At 41.1% G+C, this 20753-nt stretch overlaps 1 protein-coding gene across 4 annotated transcripts in view; it reads left to right on the forward strand.

The window, feature by feature from the left end:
- The window catches only part of TSHZ2 (teashirt zinc finger homeobox 2), a 222025-nt gene that overhangs the window by 118579 nt on the left and 82693 nt on the right, over positions 1-20753 (forward strand). For 3 of the 4 annotated variants that reach the window (XR_004360006.1, XM_032704892.1, XM_032704890.1), the window contains exon 2: positions 12483-15558. Coding sequence is in view for 3 of the 4 variants with exons in the window: in XM_032704892.1 (XP_032560783.1) it covers positions 12483-15550 (3068 nt within the window). In the remaining variant the exon portion in view is untranslated. Of the gene's footprint in view, positions 1-12482; positions 16578-20753 lie in introns of those variants that run through there. The other variant, XM_032704889.1, reaches the window with a different exon arrangement.

Raw genomic sequence — 20753 nt, forward strand, 5'->3', positions numbered from 1 at the left:
CCCATAAAATCCCAAAGGACTTTCTCTACTTAGCAAATCAACGAGGACTTGGTGCCCACAGCCAGTGTATCCTCCTGTGTTGTCAAAAAAGCTGGGCAGAACTGCACTCATACGACTCTCACTGACAAAAAAATAAAAATTCAGAAGCTTTCCTTTCACATATCAGTAGTTAATCCAAAACCTGTGTTAGGGAAGGTGCACAAGATTTTTTTTGTCATGAATAATTGGATTCTTGATAGCAAACAGATTTTACTGGTTTGAATCCAATCCTCAATATAATTATTTGGTGGCTTTCTGTTCAAGAAGACAAGTTAGTGCGTGAGTTGTTCCTTTAATTATAACACTGTGCCCTTAATCTTTATTTATATACAGAAATACTGTTTATTTCTGTATTATTTCAGTTATTTATATACAGAAATGCTGTTTATTTCTGTATGATTTCAGTTGTTATTTATATACAGAAATGCTGTTTATTCCTGTATGATTTCAGTCATTGCTTCAGGGGTCTGAATTCCAGTGGAAGTGCAGATCCCGTGCCACGTTCTCCCAGCACAAACACAGTTTGCACATGCACATCCAAAATCCCCCCTAATGCTTCCTTGTCCAAAACACTCCCTGCACCCACTCCCACCTCAGCTGTGGGAAACCAGGCTGGGTTTTCTTACCAAGTCTCTCCCAGTGCCCTGGTAATAATCCTGCTCTGCTCATCCTGATCCCCAGCAGAATTTTGAGGAAAATCATTATCCATGGATTCACTTGCTGTCACAGAGGTTAAAGCCCTGCTCACGTTTAAGGAAACCCTCGTGGACTGATCTGAGCTCTGCACTTGTTTGGATTGATTTATTTGCTGTTGGTTGTACTTTCACTGATCACTTTCTTATTACTTTCACACCTCCATCCATTTCAGTTTTGTCCTCCTTTTCCAGCCATTCCTTACACCTGCTCCCACCTGATGAATGGGCTGCTCAAACTGTTGATCTTGACCTGGCATGGGCTCTGCCACAGGAAATAAATGAGGCCACACAGACATATAATGATGCCTTAATAAACACCCCGGGTCCATTTGCTCCTCTGCCGAAGTGCAGAGCTCCAAGGATGGTGTCCCACTTGCATCCTGATGCTTGGGAGGCAGGGAAATGGAAGAGGCAGGAATTCAAACAGAAATGGATCATTTTGCTCTTCAAATGTATTTAATCACACTTGAAAATTCCATGGAAATTCTGCACTTATCCTTGTGACTACTAGAACAACAATAAATGTATTTTAATTCTGTCAATGTTTTAAATAGCTTTTTTAAAAAAAATATATTTGGACTTGCCTGCTGCAGCAATTCGTTTTTCTAAAACAGTATTCTGAGTAATTTGATGGAGGTCAGATGCTTTCTGTTGCTTTTCCTTTCAAGTCTGAGTGAGGCCCTGGAAAAAAATACAGGGAAGTTTATAAAGCTTTTATGAAGTTTTTCAGTGTGTTACAGAGTTGGGTGGCAGAGATGGTTAATCCACCCTTTCAGCTCTTTCAGGACTGCAGAGCCTGGATTTTTGATGGCTAGGTTGCTTTGTGAACTCCTGCAGGCTTTAAATGCAGTTATGGTGGGTATAATAAACAGCTTTTTTGTACCAGAGAGGTCCCTCATTCAGCAGTGGTCACATCATGGTACCTGTGCTGAAGGAGGGGTTTCTGTCACCAAATGACCTTTCTGAATAGTGCAGTTTTCTACCATAACTCAGAGTTGTTATTTCTTGCTGAGATTCAGGAAAAGCTGAGCCTGTGCAGCTGCAGCCTCCTGTTGTTGCTGCCTCTGTTTCCCTGCTTTGCCCCACATGATAAATGTCAGATATCACTTAGGACAGGGCAGGAATGCAACACGGAGACCGTGGTGATTATGGTCTGTAAATGATCTGTGCACTGACCCCGGCTCTCAACCCTTCCTGGGATCATTTGAGACACAATTTAAGAGAACACAGCTTAATATTTGTGTTTCAATCATTTTTCTTTTTTTTTTTACCCTTGAAATTTCCGTTATTTTATGAATCTTGATAGATAGTTGGAAACTATATTTATTTTCCATATCAGTTGGAAGCTTTTCCTTTTGACATGGATTGATTTGTTTTGCACAAGTTTCTTTGCAGAATGGAGCCAAGAGTACTAATTTTACCACTGATGATTATTAGTATTCTTACTATTAATAGGGCAAGGAAACAGTAGGGTTGCATCCCAGATTGTGTGGAAAGAGTCAGGAAAGTGCTGGAGTGTATCAAAACTGGGAGATTTTGGGGGGCAGAAAGAATTTTATTCCATGTTGGTGAAAGATCTTGACGTGATAGTGCTGGTCTTGGGGGCATAAAATCACAAAAGAGCAAATAAATGAATAAAATATATAAGTAATAAGACAACAATAGGAATAATAAACATGCAACATATTTACATTTATTGAGAGAGTGGTAAGATAGGAGTCCCCCAGACTTCAGGTAAAACTGGTTTCAAGTTGGTGCTACCAGAGCACACTGAGATTGTGCCTCTCATAGAGGGAGAATTCCAGGCAGGACTGAAGGTAAAGGAGTTATTTCCATCTTTGAAAAGGATTTCAAGGGCTCACAGCTGGTTCTTCTCACAGTTGCTGCTGCCTTGTTGGCTGCAATGAGATGGGAAAAGTAGGATCAGGGCTCCTGTGAGCCCCTTCCTGGGCAGAGGAACGTCCAACATTCTGCAGGTGGATGATAACACACTGCACGGGTTAAATGCTCCTCTTTGTGTGGGTATTCCCATTCTGACCAAGGGATGAAAACTAACCCTGTGCACTGGAATGAGCAGTGATCCCACCCTGACCTGGCCTGTGCCAGTGCCAGCAGGAGGAAACTCTTCTCCCTAGGGAAACTTCTACTCGTGGACTCTGCTCTTTCCCACAGCTTGGACTGAATTCTGGCTCTTGGGTGTTGCGCATGTACAGACTGTGTGTTTGAAGATGTTCTGACCTTTCTCATCTCTGCCTGGTGTTGCAAAGATGGAGTGATGTAGAACAGAGATTTTGTGACAGAGTAATAATAAGAAAGAATCTGACTGCCAGTTGCTCATTACTGGATCTCTTTTAAATGCCAGAACCTTCTATGTTGGCCTTCAAACAACACTGAGCGCCTAAATCACCATAGTAAACAGATATAGAAAGAGACAGAAAGGTTAAAAGTGTACTCATAATCTCTTGCTTTTCCTCCTAAACATGTTTGATAGCAATATTGTTTCTTAAAAACAATATGACCTCATTTGTAAAGCAATATTCATGCTAAACTAGTCAGCTGTTAAATATACCCGGCACTGTGCATTATGATGAAGCTAAACCAGAATTTCAATTATTTTCTGGACACATTTAAAATTATAATACTTTACTGGGTTAGTGTTATAGTTCATCCAAATTACTCACAAAGTATCATATCAATCTCTTGCAACTGCTTATTGCTTACATACCCGAGGAGCTGGTCAGAGGAAGATGCTGTCTGGGGTAATGACCTTCATGCTGCCTCAGGGCTCTGATGGTTATGTGGCCATAAGTGCAGGCAAGTCTAATGGCCAAAAGTCAATGTTTGCTGGCCATAATATTTGTCACTAAAGAAGCAGGCTGTTCGTTTGGACACCACCATTTGCAACAGGGTGTTCCTGAAAGGCAGGTGAAGAGGGAAATAACCCACCTGATGATCTCCCTGCCGAGATCCCGGCAAGGGAGAATTCACACTTCAGAATTATTTGCAGCTTTTTATTGCCTGGAATGCAAGATCAAAACAAAGCAAGAAGATGAGGAAGATATATTTCATTATACTCCCACTTTCTACTTATGTACCTTATCTAAAGAGATGTTGAGAGAGAACTGATGTTGCAGCCTTTTAACCAGCCCTGAGTAACCAGCACAGATTTATGAACATTACTGGCAACTACGGCCTAAAACAGACCTATTTGGAGCTGCAATCTGTGTATCCAAAGGGAAAATCCAAAGGCCCACTGCTCTTTAGACAAATGTTACAATAGTGCACTTTTAAAGCCATATTAATATTTTTTTAAATAGGCTCTAATACAGGTCCTGGACAACACACTGTCACAAGGAACTTGAATTTTGTGCAGCATTTTCAGCTGTGCATGAATTATGAGCTTTAATAAAAGCATGTGAGAGGTGCTGCTGGGTCATCTCTACCCTTCACTGGATCTTCAGGTTGAGTCTTCAGGTGGCTCTGGACTGTCTGTTCCCAGTGGGAGTTTGTGGGAAAAAGGTTGTTCCTGGAGGTTATCCATAGAAACATCTGAGCTTTGAACTGACCTGGTGTGATTGCAAGAGGCCACCTCAGCACTCAGTGAGGACAGCTGATTCTTCCTTCTTCCTCCACCACATCTTCTATCCAGGCTGATTCATTTAATTAAGTCACATTGCCAAGATCAGGCTGTTATTGTTTACATATTCATAATTGATTATGAAGTCATTATGGCAGTGAAGCATCATCAGGCACAGTCTCTCTTTGTGGCACAGCATCCTATCTACTCTTACCCCAAAAGGGACAAATGTTCACGAGCTTTCTTGAACTGTGGCTTAACTTCTGCATAAGGCTGGGTACTCTGTTGTATTTAGCCAGGCTGGTCTGTTTTGACTTGGAGAGGCCAAGAAGCAAGCAGCCTTTTAAAAGTAGTAATCAAATAATTTGTCTCTCCCATGGTGCCATTCTGTGCACTGAGCAAGAGTCAGTTATTACCAGAAACAGCAATTCCCCACAGTAGCAGATCAAACCCAAACACCCCAAACCAGCAGCGTGAAGGGCCAGTTCTGTGAGATCTTTACACTTTGGACAGTCATGAAAAAGGATATGATTATATGGGTTTATTTTTAGGATAAACATTTTGTTTCACATGCTGAATTCCTCCCTCTGACCAAAGGAAAGTGTTGATTGTTGGTCTCTCCCTGGTTTAGTTCTTGTCCTGTGTCCACCTCCATGTGCTCCCCACATTCATTCAGAGCCAGGGCCCAACTCCCTTCCAGGAGAATGTGTTGTGGAGAACTGCTATCCCTGAGATAAGACATGGATTCCATAGAAATGAGTCAAAGATTTATTTTTTCAGAGGATAACAAGCAAGTGTCCATAAACATAATCCTCATTTTCTTTCTATTTATAATTGTAGTTAATATAAATGTACTTCATTACTGGAGAGCAGCCTTCACGGCCATACAATAGCAAACAAATTCTTCAGAAGCATCTTTAATTATTCATTTGGCTGTACTATATTTTATGCTACTTTTCATAAATGTTAATCTTTATTATTGCCCTACCAGGAAAAAAAAAAAGAAGGAAGGAAAGAAATACCTGTTATTAAATGACCTATCAGGCTGACACGGATAAATGTTGGTAGCTATTTAATTGTTTCCCATCTGCAGTTTTATACAGTTTCTATCAAACTGAAGGGTAATTTTTTTAGTAGCTGCTTATTTTAAATGTACAAAACCCTTGTGTGTAATTCCATTAGCTGCCCTACAGCATTGCAATCTACAGTTTCCCTGAGGCTGTTGTGAAATATTGATGAAATCCTTGCTTTTGTGGCTTCCTCTGATACACTAAACATTTGTCTGATGTTAGTTGAACTTGAATGGATCTGTTCAGAGTTATATCAGTAGTGACTTCAAAGGCTGTAAGGCTGTTACAGTTTTTTTTTTTACAAACTGAAGTTTCAAAGCCTTACCATGTGGTACTTTAAAAAAACAAAGTTCATATCAAATGAACCAAAGTGTTAGCAATACACTGGTAAGACTCATTACAATTTCAATTTCTATAGATATATGGTTTTTTGTGATTCTGATTGGTAGCTCATGCCACTGAAAGAAGTTTAGATTGGTACTTAGGGGAACCTGGGATAATGGAAGAGGGAAAACATAATTTGAAACTTGGATTTTAAACGAGATAATCTATAAATTTACAAAGCCACTCTGCTGTTTTCCACAGCAATAAATAGAACAAGAGACAACAGAAGAAAGGCAAAGAGAGGCAAAAGTTTCAGACTTCTGTTTTCCTCAGTAAAGTGATTTACAGTGGTGCAATTAAAGTGACTAACAAGGAAAACATATTTGCTGCTGTTGTATTGCCGTTTTTCAGGACAAGCTGCATGTTGGAAAGCAGCCTTTGTGCCTGCACTGGCAACTAAATGATGGTGTGGTGATGTCTGACTGATACCTGCCCAAAATCTCAGCAGGACAAGGAGTCTGGAGTGAGGGATGGGCAGGGAGGGGAGGGTGGGACAAGGGGAGCCCAGGGCTGGGAAGGTCGAGCTCAGGCACTGAGTGATGGAGGATTCAGAGTGTTCTTTAAAGCATTTTAGTTGAAAATACAATCTGGAGATCATCAAACACCTTCAGCTGGTTGAAACAACGGAATTGTCAGTTCCAGGGGGTTGTAGAAAATAACAAGCAGAAATGTTTTTATCCAGAGGCAAATTCTTCACTTCCACTGTGAACCCTCGTGTGAGGAACTGGAACTGTTGGCTCTGAACGTGGTTGAATCCATTCCTGCAGCTGCTTGGCCACTCAAACTGAATCCAGAGCATGGCAAGGACGACTGAAGCTGCTTTTTATTTAATAAATGACTATGTAAACAGCATTATCCTTAAGGAAAATTATCCAAGAAAAAAACTCCCCCGTCATTCTGTCCCTGCTCTGGACTCTCAGCTCAGCTGCTCACATCAGCTCACCTCTCTTTTCTCACTCTTCCTTGGAGTGTTGGGTGTTTTTTTCCCGGCTTATTATTGGCTTTTCTTTGAGTTTATGGGTCACTCACAAGGCAGTTCCCTGCACATGTGCTTCCAGCCACTGATCATTTTCACTTGGCTCATAACTGTGCAGGATCCAATGTACAAAAGGCATAATCTGCTCTCCTTTGTGCTGCCAAGGGTCCCACTGAAACTCCAGGGCATTTTGCCTTCTTAACCAGTAGGAAATTGGACATTTAATAGAAAACTTTATAATACAACTCTAATTAGAGTACAACAAAATGAAAGCCCCAAATTGCTTCATTTCAGCATCGTATATAAATAATAGTTATGGCTTCATGGAATTGCCTTTGTGTGGCAAAATTCCACTAGCACAGAAGCCACTCGTTCCCCTGCTCCCACAGAGGCTGCCTCTGTCCTCAGTGGATAGCAGTGGATGTTCCTTCTCCTGCTCTGCAAGAGGCAGAAATTCATGCCTTGGTATCAGCTGCTGTAACTGCTTGAAAATAAAAGTTCTTTAAAAAAAAAAAAAAAAAAAAAAAAAGACAAAGGTGGTGCTTGAAACTTCCCTCCTGAGCCCCTGCAGATGGAATGGGATGTGATGGTAAATAGGAATAGCAGGAGAAGATGTAAAGAATTTCCCATTATCCAAAAGAATTAACTGGCTTCCCAAAAAAGAGGCAACTGAGTATATTCAGGCTTTTCTGAGGATGTGTAAAACCCTCCTTGGGATGCACAAGGCTTTAGAACTAAACCTGGCACTCCCAGGATGTTCAGACCGGGTGACAGAGGTGTCCCTTTGTCCCTGACACCTGTCATTCAGAGCTCTCTGCTCCCCCCGTGGTGGGAGCAGGAACCTTTCCCTGTGTTTTCTTTCCACCTTGGAGATCTTAACAGGAAGTTATTTCCCAGGTACAGGAATTTTTAATGTAGCCTTAAAAGCTCTGAAATTGTACAATTCACTCTTGTATTACAAATTTCATATTTTGAGAGGTCTTTCCATGAAACTCCATTGCTTTTCCAGAGTGTTCCACTGCTTTTACTCCTGTTAAATTCCAAAATGCCTTTGATAGGGAGTTATGCAATGGAGCAGGGAATTTTTTTTCCCCCAGCTGCCAATTTATCTCTTCGGTTGGATTTCAAACTGGGATGAAACTGTAGCTCTGAACTTCTACAAAGTGCCAGGCTAAGATTTGTCTCTGGGCAGTTAATGCAGTTCGACATCTTTGAGAAAAAGGAATGAGAAGTGGTCATTCTCCATTATCTTCTTGAAATATTTCAGAGAAAGAAACAGTTTCTGCCAAACACAAAAAGATGTTTGAGCTGGAGCCAGACAAGAAGGAAACAAGATCACCTCCTAGCACTGTGAGATTGCTCCACTGATGGTGTTGTTTCAAGTAAAACTGGAATATATATGTCTGAAGAAGTGCAGATGGTGGATGGGTTTTACATGGATTAGCAGTGTTGTTCTGGACAATGATTCACTGTCCCTTCCCTTGGCAGAAAATAAGTTTTCCAGTCTTGGAAAGGAACATGTATGTATATATATATATATATATATATTTTAAGAAATGTTTCTCTACATGGAAAAAGAGCAAATTTGAGGGAAAATAGTATCCACTGGTGGAAAAGTTAACAGTCAGGATGAATATGTTTTAAAAAAAAGATGTACTGACACTCTACAGTTCCAGGTCAGGAATGATGTATAACGTGGGGCCAGTTACAGATGAGAGGCCTGAACATCAATCCTGGATCCAGCACCACTGGGAGCTGGATTGGTGCTGCCTGCAGGGAAAGGCCAAGGCTCCAGGTGGATGTGGGTGGCTTTAGACCCTTCCATTCAGAGTTTTTGCAGGTGTGTTAACTGGACTTGTTTCCTTTTAGCTCCTCTAATAGTGGAAATAGTCTAGAAATAGCTAAGAAAGTGTTTTCTTTTAAAGAATAAAGAATCAGCTGTTTCTTGCAGCCCCTTTTCCTCGAGAAGGAGCTTTCTGAAGTTACCATGAATTCCATCACAAAAGCACAGATCAAAATTAAAAAAACCAAATAATTTAGAGTTGTATTTGTGATTATTATCCATATGAAAATATTCTCCTTACTGATGTCATGATTTTGACTACTTTGTCTTGGGATCAATCACCACTAAACCAAACGCTGTGTTTCCATTTAAGAAGCCAGAAATTGCTTCTATTTGATGCTTTGAAGCTCCTGGGTTTTGTCCAGTCTTAATGATATTAAAATTTCACTTCTTCAGGAGTGCACGTTGCCCATCTTCCATCTGCCTGGGCCTGTTTACTTTGGTGGGGAAAATTCTCATCTGGGAAAAAGGGGAAGCTATTCATCTGTTTATTGAGTCTGGATTCCTTTAATTTTAATTTATTTTTTTTTTCTCTGCAAAACAGCTACGTACGAGCATCTCAGAGGTTTGGAATGTCAGAATAAGCCTGGGGGAGAACTGGTGGGAAGAGAACAGGTCACTCAACAATTTATTACATGGCCATCAGTACGACGTGCAAAATTTATGCTACTTATTACAGACTCTGCATTTAAAGCATCTGGGTGTACAGGCTTAAGACACCCTTTACTTTTAAAATAAATAATGCAAAGTCCACTTAAATTAATGTTGTTTCTGTTAACTAGCTACATCACTTCAGATCAAACTTCATGTCCAATGAAATCTTACTAAAAAACCCTGTTGGAAGGACACATTCATGTCTGGTACCCTTGGTTGTCTTGTAGAACTGGTCTCCACTGTCCTTAAAATGCCCACAGCAATTTAAATCATTTACATAAACAGAAATGGTTTTACAAGCAGGATACTGAAATGCATTTTCAAAGCTGCCCAAACCCCTAAACCATTAAAACAGATGTGACTGCTGGTTTTGTGAAATTATGATGGTGGTTTTTGGTAAGTTAAAAATCACAAAGTCACAGAATGGTTTGGGTTGGAAGGGACCTTAAAGACCATCCAGTTCCACCCCTTGCCATGGCAGGGACACCTTCCCCTAGCCCAGGTTGCTCCAAGCCCTGTCCAACCTGGCCTTGGACACTTCCAGGGATGGGGCAGCCACAGCTTCTCTGAGCAATCTGTGCCGGGGCCTCCCCACCCTCACAGGGAAGAATTTCTTTCTAATATATCATCTAAATTTCCCCTCTTTCAGTCTGAGTCCATTCCCCCTTGTCCTGTCACTCCAGTTCCTGATGAAAAGTCCCTCTCCAGCTTCCTTGTAGACCCCTTTCAAATACTGCAACTGGTTACTTTTACTACTTACATGAGATTGTGTCAGTATCTCACACGGAGAGAAAAAAAAAAGATTTCTCAGCACAAGTTACTCTTCTGTAAAGGTTATAGTAAACATGTCAATGCCTAATTAAGCAGCAAATTTTATCTGTATTGTGGGGGATGTGCAGCTGTCTGGTACTTCTGCTTTTCCTAGTAAATCTTTTTAGAAGGACAAAGGATACTGTGAGGAAGAAATTACTGTGTGTATCTTCCGAAGGAAAAACTTCCCTTCTGGTGAAACATGGCTTAATAGCATTCAAAAAATTCGTGCTGAAATGGAGAATCAGATTTGCACCGACCCAAAGGGTGTGAGAGCTCTTTGTTGCCTGTTTTGTCTGATTCCTTCCTTGGATTCCCTCCCTGGCTTTGTTGTGCTGTGCCTGGCACTGTGAGCCCTCCCCAGTGCAGCACCTCAGGCTGAGGTGGGACTGGTCACTCCTCCTCTTAGGAAGGAGCTTCTGCCACCTCCCTGTCCTTCCCTTCTCCTTGTCCCTCTGAAAAAACATCGGAGAAGGAGGAAGCAGGACCTGGTTATCAGGGAAAAAGTTTAAGGAGCAGGAAAAATACTGAGCTCTCAAGCGTTGTCTTTGCTGCTGCTTCAGTCTGGCCACCTGAGGATGGGGCTGCTGATTCTTGAGGTGACCCAGCACACTCCTGAAAGGAGTATTTTTGAGTATTTAGCACTTCATATTTAATATTCAGCTTCTTTGCTGAAAGATTTGCTGGAGAGCACAGTGTTGCCACTACTCTGGGGTTATTATTTTAATGTGCTAAAGTGCTGCCCAGGCCATTTGCTGTTGTCTTTGGTTGTGAAGCTGTGTGGTACCATCCCTGCAATAAGCCAAGCCTGGCTCTGAGCCAGAGTGATCAGTGCAGCTCCAAAGCCCGTGGGAAGGATGTAGGAAAGATGTCTCACATGGGTTTCTTTGCCCATCCACAGAGAGCCATCATTTCCCTCTTCTTATGCTGCAGCTTCATCCAGGGAATGGTTCCTCTAGTTCTGGTCTCTTTGGCTTGGTGGCAAATGTGTTGGAAGGGGTGAGATACACATGGAAATAGATTGGAAAACTGAAACACACTTCTGGAAAAGCTCTGGAAGGCTTTGCCCAGATGGTAATCAAAACATTTCTACCGTTCCTGCCCATCCCTTTTGATTTGCTAAAAGGGTATCGTTTGTTCAGGAGCACCAAATTCAAGGAAGCAAAATGAGCCAGGTTCTTAAAGAGCCATAAAATGGCTTGCCTCAGAAAATGGGAAGGGATTGGATTTTAAATAAGTAGCACTTTTAGTCTAATTTAGAATATCCTGAGTTGGAAGGGACCCACAAGGATCATCGAAGTCCAACTCCTTGTGCTCTCCGAGCTTTCAGGGTTCCCTTCCAACTACAACTACTAAAATTTTATTTTATTAATTTATTTTATTTTTTTAAGGGTACCTTTGATTTGGGGGCTTGGTTTTGTGGTTTTTGGGGGGGTTTTTTGTTTTCGTTTTTTTGTTTGTTTGTTTGTTTGTTTGTTTTAAATTATTTTATCTATTTTACATAATTACATGATAGGAAAATCTAGATCTTGAAGAAACACACCAAAGCAGCCTGGAGAAAAGTTCATCAACCAATCTCCTGGGAAGACCTGAGCTGCTGAAATTTTGATGAGAAACATCCCCCAAAACCCAACACCTGAATTCCTTAATTAACTTCAAATTTACTGTTCTTCCAGTGTCAAGTTCATCTTAGTAATTAAATAGTTAATTTGTCAAAGAAAATCCTTCCAGATTTGTTTTATTTTTCCAGTTTTACCGTTAACTTTGGTTTTCCTCTCTCATATCTTAATACTCTGCTGTAACTTCCAAGGGTTCTTGCTCTCAAATTTGTGGATTTGTTTTCACTGAAGCGCAATTTGCTTTTATGCTACACAGTACATTACTTTTATAAACAAAAGAGTTGCACTTACGCCTATTAATGCTTTCATATCTTGTATTTTGACATATAAATTATTTGTGTATATTCTGCAGTGCATTTCTGGGTGATCAAATGGCATAAGGTGACTGTACCTACATGATGCTCTGAACCAGGAAGATTATGGCACCTATTTTTCTTCTTTTCCTTGCCAGTTCCACCCTTTCTCTCACTGAGGCTAAAAACAATTTCATAGAATTGAAGCTTTTAGTATAAACTTTAAATACTTACATATGAATTTTCCAACTGTCCCATTACAGAACAGTTAGAATTATACTCCCCTGACAGGAAAATTATTAACTCGGGATCTCTGGCAGTTATAAAGAATTATGATCATCTGCCAACTGACTGCAGCAACCTTCACAAAAAGAGACATCATTGGCTTTTTTCACTTCCAGAACTAAGAGGGAACATAGTTGTAGATTAAAACAAAATCCAGTAAAGAAAACACATAGTGAAACTAGAAACTGGAGCATTCTCCTTTACCACGTTATTTCATATATTGACATTACATTTCAGGTTATGTCCAAGAGGAAGATTTAAAGGAAGAGGAAGATATAAAGGAGGAGGAAGAAGATGATGATGACAACTCAACTGCTCAGCTCCAGGGCAGCAATGACACTGGCACGGATGAGGAACATGACGTGGGTCCTGAGCAGAAAGGGAACTTTAGCTTCCAGAACTCCCCTGTCAGTCACATATCCAACCAGGATGCAGAGAATGAATCACTGCTGAGTGATGGTAGTGACCATGTGGCAGATATTAAAAGCATTTGCTCTAGAGAGCCCCAGGACCCAAAATCCAGTGCCCATCCCAAATCCCAGAGCGAAGCACACGACTGCATGGACAAAATGACAGCGGTCTATGCCAACATCCTGTCGGACTCTTACTGGACAGGCTTGGGGCTGGGTTTCAAGTTGTCCAACTCCGAGAAGCGGAGTTGCGACAACAGAAACGGAGGGAACAAAGCTGACTTTGATTGGCACCAAGACGCGCTGTCCAAAAGCTTGCAGCAGAACTTACCTTCCAGGCCCGTGTCCAAGCCCAACCTGTTCAGCTCGGTGCAGCTGTACAGGCAGAGCAGCAAGATGTGTGGGACGGTGTTCACGGGCGCCAGCCGGTTCCGCTGCCGGCAGTGCAGCGCCGCCTACGACACCCTGGTGGAGCTCACGGTCCACATGAACGAGACAGGCCACTACCAAGATGACAACCACAAAAAGGACAAGCACAGACCTACCAGCTACTCAAAGCCCCGGAAAAGGGCCTTCCAGGACATGGACAAGGAAGATGCACAAAAAGTTCTGAAGTGTATGTTCTGTGGTGACTCTTTTGATTCCCTTCAAGATCTGAGCGTTCATATGATCAAAACAAAACATTACCAAAAAGTGCCTTTGAAGGAGCCGGTACCAACCATTTCTTCCAAAATGGTCACTCCAGCAAAGAAACGCGTGTTTGATGTAAACAGGCCTTGCTCCCCCGACTCCACGACGGGGTCTTTCTCGGATACCTTTTCTCCTCAGAAGAACACGAACCTGCAGTTGTCATCCAACAACCGCTACGGGTACCAGAACGGTGCCAGCTACACGTGGCAGTTCGAGGCCTGCAAATCCCAGATTCTGAAGTGCATGGAATGTGGGAGTTCCCATGACACCTTGCAGCAGCTCACGACCCACATGATGGTCACGGGCCATTTCTTGAAAGTCACAAGTTCGGCTTCAAAGAAAGGAAAGCAGCTCGTTCTGGATCCTTTAGCTGTGGAAAAAATGCAATCGCTGTCTGAGGCACCAGCCAATGACAGCCCGGTTTCAAAATCGACCATTAAATCATCTGCAGAGTGCACAGCTCCCACCTCTGAACTGAAAAAGGAAAGTAAAAAAGATAAAGCTGATGATGCAAATAGAGATGAGAAAGCAGTAAAAACTGAGGAGTATGAAGACACTCTTCAGAAGCCACTGGATCCCACAATGAAATACCAGTACCTCCGAGAAGAGGATTTAGAAGATGGTTCAAAGGGTGGTGGGGACATTTTAAAGTCCCTGGAGAACACTGTCACAACAGCCATCAATAAAGCTCAAAATGGAGCTCCTAGCTGGAGTGCATACCCCAGCATCCACGCAGCCTACCAGCTCTCAGAGGGAGCTAAGCCGTCTTTGCCTGTGGGATCCCAAGTGCTGCAAATCAGGCCCACAATGACCAATAAATTGAGGCCCATAGCACCCAAGTGGAAGGTGATGCCTCTGGTCCCTATCTCAGCAAACATGGCCCAGTGCACTCAAGTGAAGAAGGAGGCTGATGACAAGGAGGAGGTGCAGAAGGACTTTGCTAAAGAGGGCGTCCAAGCTGAGCCGGCCCCACTCAGCCAGAGCGAGAGAGAACCTCTCCTCAAACCTGAAACCTCTGTGGAGCCAAAAAAGACAGAACCATGTCCCTTGAAAGAAGAAGACAAAATTAAAGAGGACAGTGGAAAAGAAAAACCAGTCCTCAAGGAGCCACCAGCAGCTTCTCTCAGCAATGGTTGTGCTGCCGCCAACCACTCCTCGGAGCTGCCTTGTGTCAACCCCCTCAGTGCGCTGCAGTCAGTGCTGAACAATCACTTGGGCAAAGCCACTGAGCCTTTACAGCCTCAGGCCAACTGCAGCCCCAGCTCTAGCACAATTTCTATGTTCCACAAAAGTAATCTAAATATGATGGAGAAGCCGGTTTTATCTCCTGCTCCAACCCCACCAAAGCCTGCCAGTGTATCCAGGCACTATTTGTTTGAAAACAATGATCAGCCTATTGACCTGACCAAATCCAAAGGCAAGAAAGCTGAGTCAGCCCAAGCACAATCTTGTACTTCTCCACCTCAAAAACATGCTCTGTCTGACATCGCCGACATGGTCAAAGTTCTTCCCAAAGCTACTACACCAAAACCTGCTGCATCTTCAAGGATCCCGTCCATGAAGCTGGAAATAGATGTCCGACGCTTCGAGGATGTCTCAGCAGAAGTCTCCACTCTGCATAAAAGGAAGGGCAGACAGTCAAACTGGAACCCTCAGCATCTTCTCATTTTGCAAGCTCAGTTTGCTTCCAGCCTCTTCCAGACATCTGAAGGTAAATATTTATTATCAGATCTAGGCCCACAGGAGCGCATGCAGATTTCCAAATTCACTGGACTGTCGATGACCACCATCAGCCACTGGTTGGCAAATGTCAAGTATCAGCTTAGGAAAACCGGAGGAACAAAGTTTTTGAAAAACATGGACAAAGGACATCCAGTCTTTTATTGCAGCGACTGTGCATCTCAGTTCCGAACCCCATCTACCTACATTAGCCACTTAGAATCCCACCTAGGTTTCCAAATGAAAGACATGAACAGGCTGGCTGTGGAGCAGCAAACCAAGGTAGAGCAAGAAATCTCCAGAGTTTCAGTTCAAAGATCTCCTGAAACAATAGCTGGGGAAGAGGACACAGACTCTAAGTTCAAATGTAAGTTGTGCTGTCGGACATTTGCGAGCAAACATGCAGTAAAACTTCATCTAAGCAAAACACACAGCAAGTCACCAGAACACCATTCACAATTTGTAGCAGAAGTGGATGAAGAATAACTCTTAAGGTATGCATGCTCTATAGTGAGTTTTAATTTCATCGTTTTAAGGAGGCTCCATAAGAACTTCGTACTTTCTTAATGTAGGAAAACAGTATAAAATGCATAACGTGCTCCTGCGCCGTTAATCTAAGCACATGTACTTATCCATTTTATAGTGTTTTCAAGAAGAGAGCTTGCTAAATGCAGAACCACACTGCCCCATAGAGAAAAGTTGCTGCTTATTAATATGCTCAAAATAGCTGTTTTCCCAGTTCTCTTTTGTTTCTAAGAATAAATCATTTCACATCCGATGCACTTCCATGCGGAATGCAAGGACTTAGTGCTACTCTTTGCTGTGAGAGTGGGAAAAAAGCAGGTAAAGAGCACTGAAACCCAAAAGGTTATTACCTCCTTCAGTGCTGACACACCAGTAAATCTGATTTTGGTGGGGAAAAAGAAGACAATTCAAAAGTCAAATTAGCAAAATCTCAGTTATTCCAAGTTTCTCATAATCCCAAACACAGCCTCGAAAATCTACCAGTAACTCTGAAAAGTTCCTATCTAAAGTTCAGTTATTCTTCTGTTGATATTTGGATGTTCAGTTTTGTAAAATATTTTAATATTTTACACTTCCTTAAACACTTGCTACTGTGAGTGGCCTCTTTTGTCACATCATTTTAACCTCTCTCTCCATCATTCCTTTTTTAATCTTGAAGATGTTTGATTCTATTTTGCTTCATGTTGGTGGGAGTCAATCCATAAACATCGCTGACTTCAGTGCAAGTTTGGGTATAACCTGGGGGGGGTTAAAGCTTAATTGAAAAAGCAGCGAGATTTTTTACAAGCTTAATATTTCCAAGCCCTGTTAGTAGGATACTTCTACATTAGTGTTGCTATTTTTTGCTGAAAGATACACCAGTTGCCACAACCAATGTTTATAACATGTAATGTAATATTCAGATGACACACCATTTTTTGCATTTTTAATTTTACTTGATTCACAAACTTGAATATTCTTGATTTAAATAAATATGCAGAACATCAACCTAAAGTCCAAATAGAAGTTTTTTGTTCTAACGGGGTTTTTTTCCAGGAAGGCTCTGTTTAGTCATCCCCAGCAATTCCTCCAGCAGACTCAGGCTCTGCTGTTCACAGAACAATCATGTGCAGATTCAGGGTTTCTCCAACGTGTTCATTACTTGATTAACATCGGGAAAATGAATTCGTCAGATGGTCAAAATTAAAGATATGTTGTGAGTTTTCACTGATCCCCCAGTTATTGTGGCCATTCTCTGGCTAACTGAGGGTGCAGGGGCTGAATACCCGTTTGTGTGGAGATCTCCCATGTGTTGGCTGCAAATATTCCTGAAGCTTTAGGAAACACTTTCTGTGGACAGAGCCAGCACGAGGACTCTGCGTCACTTAAGCTCCATTAAAAAGGGCTACTTTTGAATAATTTAAACCACTAATCAAAGGGTTACTTTGGGATGGGTAATAGAAGCTATTACTGTGGAGTACAACGTCAGTGTTCAAGTGTAATAAGATTTAAGTTTTGCATACATCTTGTACGTGCTGTCTGCACTGGAATAGATTTATTTCTGCATATTTTAGCTGTCTAACTCAAAAGGAGTTTGCTTTCCAAACAGGCCTAATACCTTCCAGTTTCTATTCTGGCATTTAACCCAACATTAGGACCCAACAAATAAATGTTCCTTGTTTAGCTGGCCATTCAAAATCAACATACCTGACAAAATACCAGAGAGATTGGGCAGAAAAACACAGACCATACTTTATTTCCTTCCCCACCAGTTAGTGATTATTAAGACTCTGCCATTCATAGTCTTCACACAGGAGATATTAGAGCAAACCAATAATTTGGGGACTATCAAACAAAAGCTGTCTGCCAAATATATTAATACAACAGTTATTTGGGCACATTCATGGCTTAATACATGACAAAAGGTTCAGATTTGGTCTTAAAAGCACTGTGTTATTACTAAGAGGCAAACCAAACACCCACCTCTACAAACACATTGCTGAGCACGTGAGGAACAAATACACAGGGGGGGAGAAATCTCCAAGGGGGGAAAAAAAAAAAAAAAAAAGTGTGGTTTCTGCATTGTAATAACCTGCACACAGACATATTATTCAGCTGATGTGTAACTACATAAATAAGGTACTGTCCTTCCTGCCTCTGGATACCGAGAAATTGCTGTCCTCTTAATATTCTCATCCATTTCTAATTTATATCGAGATGCAGGTTGTATCTTACCTTCGGAAAAATATATTTAAATTGCAATGGCAGAGTGATAGCACTGTTATCTGGAGCTATAATTTCAGTTGGTATGCATGATAGCACAAATTGTCTGAAATGATGGGGTATTTGGGATGGCATTGTAAAGATTTTATTACAGTTTTGGAGCCGTGAGCCTCCCGAAGTTCTCACTGGGTTGGGAGTGGGGAGGCCAGAGTTTATTCAGATGGATTCTTCCTGAGATCTGCAAGGAGACTAAATCAAATCACAGGGATTTTCAGAGTTTACTTATCCTTACCATGTTATTTTTTGAGATCCAGTAGACGTTTGAATAATAACCTGGAGGAGAGCACAGTATTTAGAAACAAGGAATATGAAGCTGAGATCCTTAAAACACACATAAGAGTTTGTGTTTCCTTCTTCTAGGCAATACTGTGGTGAAATAAAAATAAAAATAGAGAATATATATTGAAATGAATGGAAATAAAACAGTGGAAAGAGTACCCGAAGTATAAAAATACATAAAGTACTTTATATTTCAACAGCATTTACTATTAGAGGTTATGTTTTCAAATGTTAGCTATCATTAAAAATATAAATGCATAATCTGGGTTAGTACTGTAGAAAAATGTGTTATGTATATGGATTTATTTTTAAGACCTCTGTGAGGCTGTTTGTAAGAAATTTGCTATAAATTCTTCTTAAATGTAAAGACATATATATCTATTTTATATTCATCTTTGGTGTTTTCTTGAATTCCTCTAACTGATATGGGTTTAGTAATATAAAGTAAGATTATGTGTAATATGCAACAATCAGACATCTCCATTCTCTTTCATTTAACCCACTTCAAATTTGTTTTTATTGCTATTCTTCAAAGAAAACCCATAAACATTAGGGAACATGGCTTTAATTAGAAGTAATTTGTATGTTGACTTCTACCTTTGAAGAGCATTTATTCTTTTTTTTCAACTAAATTAGAATTTTTATGTTTTTCTGAGGAAAAAGGCAAGGCGGATTTGTATTTTTCACTTTAGAGTCAGGTGAGATTGGCTCGAAACTGGGCTCTAACTGAGGCTTTCTGTGGCCTTAGCTACCACTTTTTGCAGAAATAAGTCTCCATAAAGTCAAATTTACCAACTTGATGGGGGAGATTTCTGTTTCAAAAGACCCCGACAGGCACACAGGCAGCTACCTGAGATGAACTAATTTGAAAGTGAGGCCGCTGCAAAACTAAAAAAAAAAAAAAATGAGTCATAATGATAAACAGTTTTTCTCTCCGTTTCCTCCTTTGTCTTTTTTTAACCATCAAGTTTAAAGCTTCTCCGGCACTTTTTTTTTTTTTCCCCCTACTTTATAGGAGACAACTGACATTCTGTGGTAAATGGAAGAAAGAGCAGAGCAGAACTGAAAATCCTCTAATGCACTGACACTAACTTGCCCTCTATTGTTGAAAATGAGCAGGCAATCATGATTGTTCATCAAATGGCTCCTAATGCAGTTAAAGCATTCAGCTATAATTTCTCCTTGCATTTATAATTACTGTCATAGACTGCACACCTCAGTGAGCAGATTAAAGCTATAAACTATTTAGCCGTAGCTTTAAGATGAGGAACTTGATTTGTCTGGCAGCAGTTATTTGTTAGAGAGCTTGACACTTCACATAAAAATGACTCAACTTGATGAAGAACAATGCAGTTTAAGCAATGCAGTGATTTTAAATCAGTCATTATACCACGCCCTGTAAGAATTGCAAAGCAATTTGTTAAATGATATATAGGACACGTAGATAACTGTATGTGTTAAGTATACCAAAATAGAAGATTTTTTTTTTTTTTTCCTTCTGTGGATTTTATTTTCTCATCCCTCTGAAGCAGTAGGAGCTGCTCTGAACATCAGATTCCACTATTAGCCAATGTGGGTGTTACATGGTCAAGGACAATTGCTGAATTAGTAGCCCAGAATTATAGTTTAGAGAATTTAGTTCACTCTGCAAATTTCGTTTCTTCTTAGCAACAAATATTAAAAGCTGAGAGAGCCTTTCAGGAGAATGAGCCATGCTGGGATGTGGCTGCCTGCAGTGGTTCCACCACAGTTCTGTGAGCAGGATTTACCAGCCAAGCCAAGGCTTGTGCTCACCATGTTATCAGCCAGAAAAAGAAGCTTCATCGCGTGGAATTCTTGATTATTCAGTTCAGGTGGGACTTTTCTGACACCAACCCTTTGGAAAATGGTGGCTTCTCAATGGGAAAAACATTCTGTGGGGAAGTCTCATTTTCAAATAGACTTTTGCTGGGATCAGCTGGGTAAAATTGCTGAGCACCACAAAGGAGAGGAGGCAGAGGCAGGAAAAGGAACAGATTGGCCTTTCTGCCATTGTCAGCAAGGATCTACCTCCAACCCAACACTCCTCCCTCAACACAGTCCTGTTCTGGTGAAGCCTCACTTTCCCCAATCCTTTGAAATTTTTCACTCTTTCCCCAAAGTGGTAGATCAGGATATTTTTTTTTTTTAATTGAACATTTTTAAATCTTCGGAATTTTCCTAGATAGCAACTTTTCAATCCAGCCATTGTCCTTGTAAAACCAGTAATAGTGTGTTCCTGGCTTCCTTGAGAGCAGGGTCAGGCCACATGATACATCAGACTGTGCCAGCACCGATATATCTGGGCAGATTTACTGGCTTTTTATGAATACTACAGGTTGCTATTAAGATTAATATTATTTAACATTGCATTAGAGCTTCCAGCCCACTGGGTCAACCCCTTTTTGTTCCTGGGCTCTGCACAAGCACACTGTATATGACAGCTCCAAGGCAGGAACTCTGCTGCTCACAAGGAAACAGCAACTTTTAAGTATTTCAACCAGATTTTAACTGACCTTGAATAGCACCTACCTCCTCTAGCATTCAGTATTCATAAGGATATCAAAATCTTACCTTCTCCTTACTGTGCCTGATATTATTAAAT

Source organism: Chiroxiphia lanceolata, chromosome 17 (genome assembly GCF_009829145.1).
Source record: "Chiroxiphia lanceolata isolate bChiLan1 chromosome 17, bChiLan1.pri, whole genome shotgun sequence".
Taxonomy (NCBI): Eukaryota; Metazoa; Chordata; class Aves; order Passeriformes; family Pipridae; genus Chiroxiphia; species Chiroxiphia lanceolata.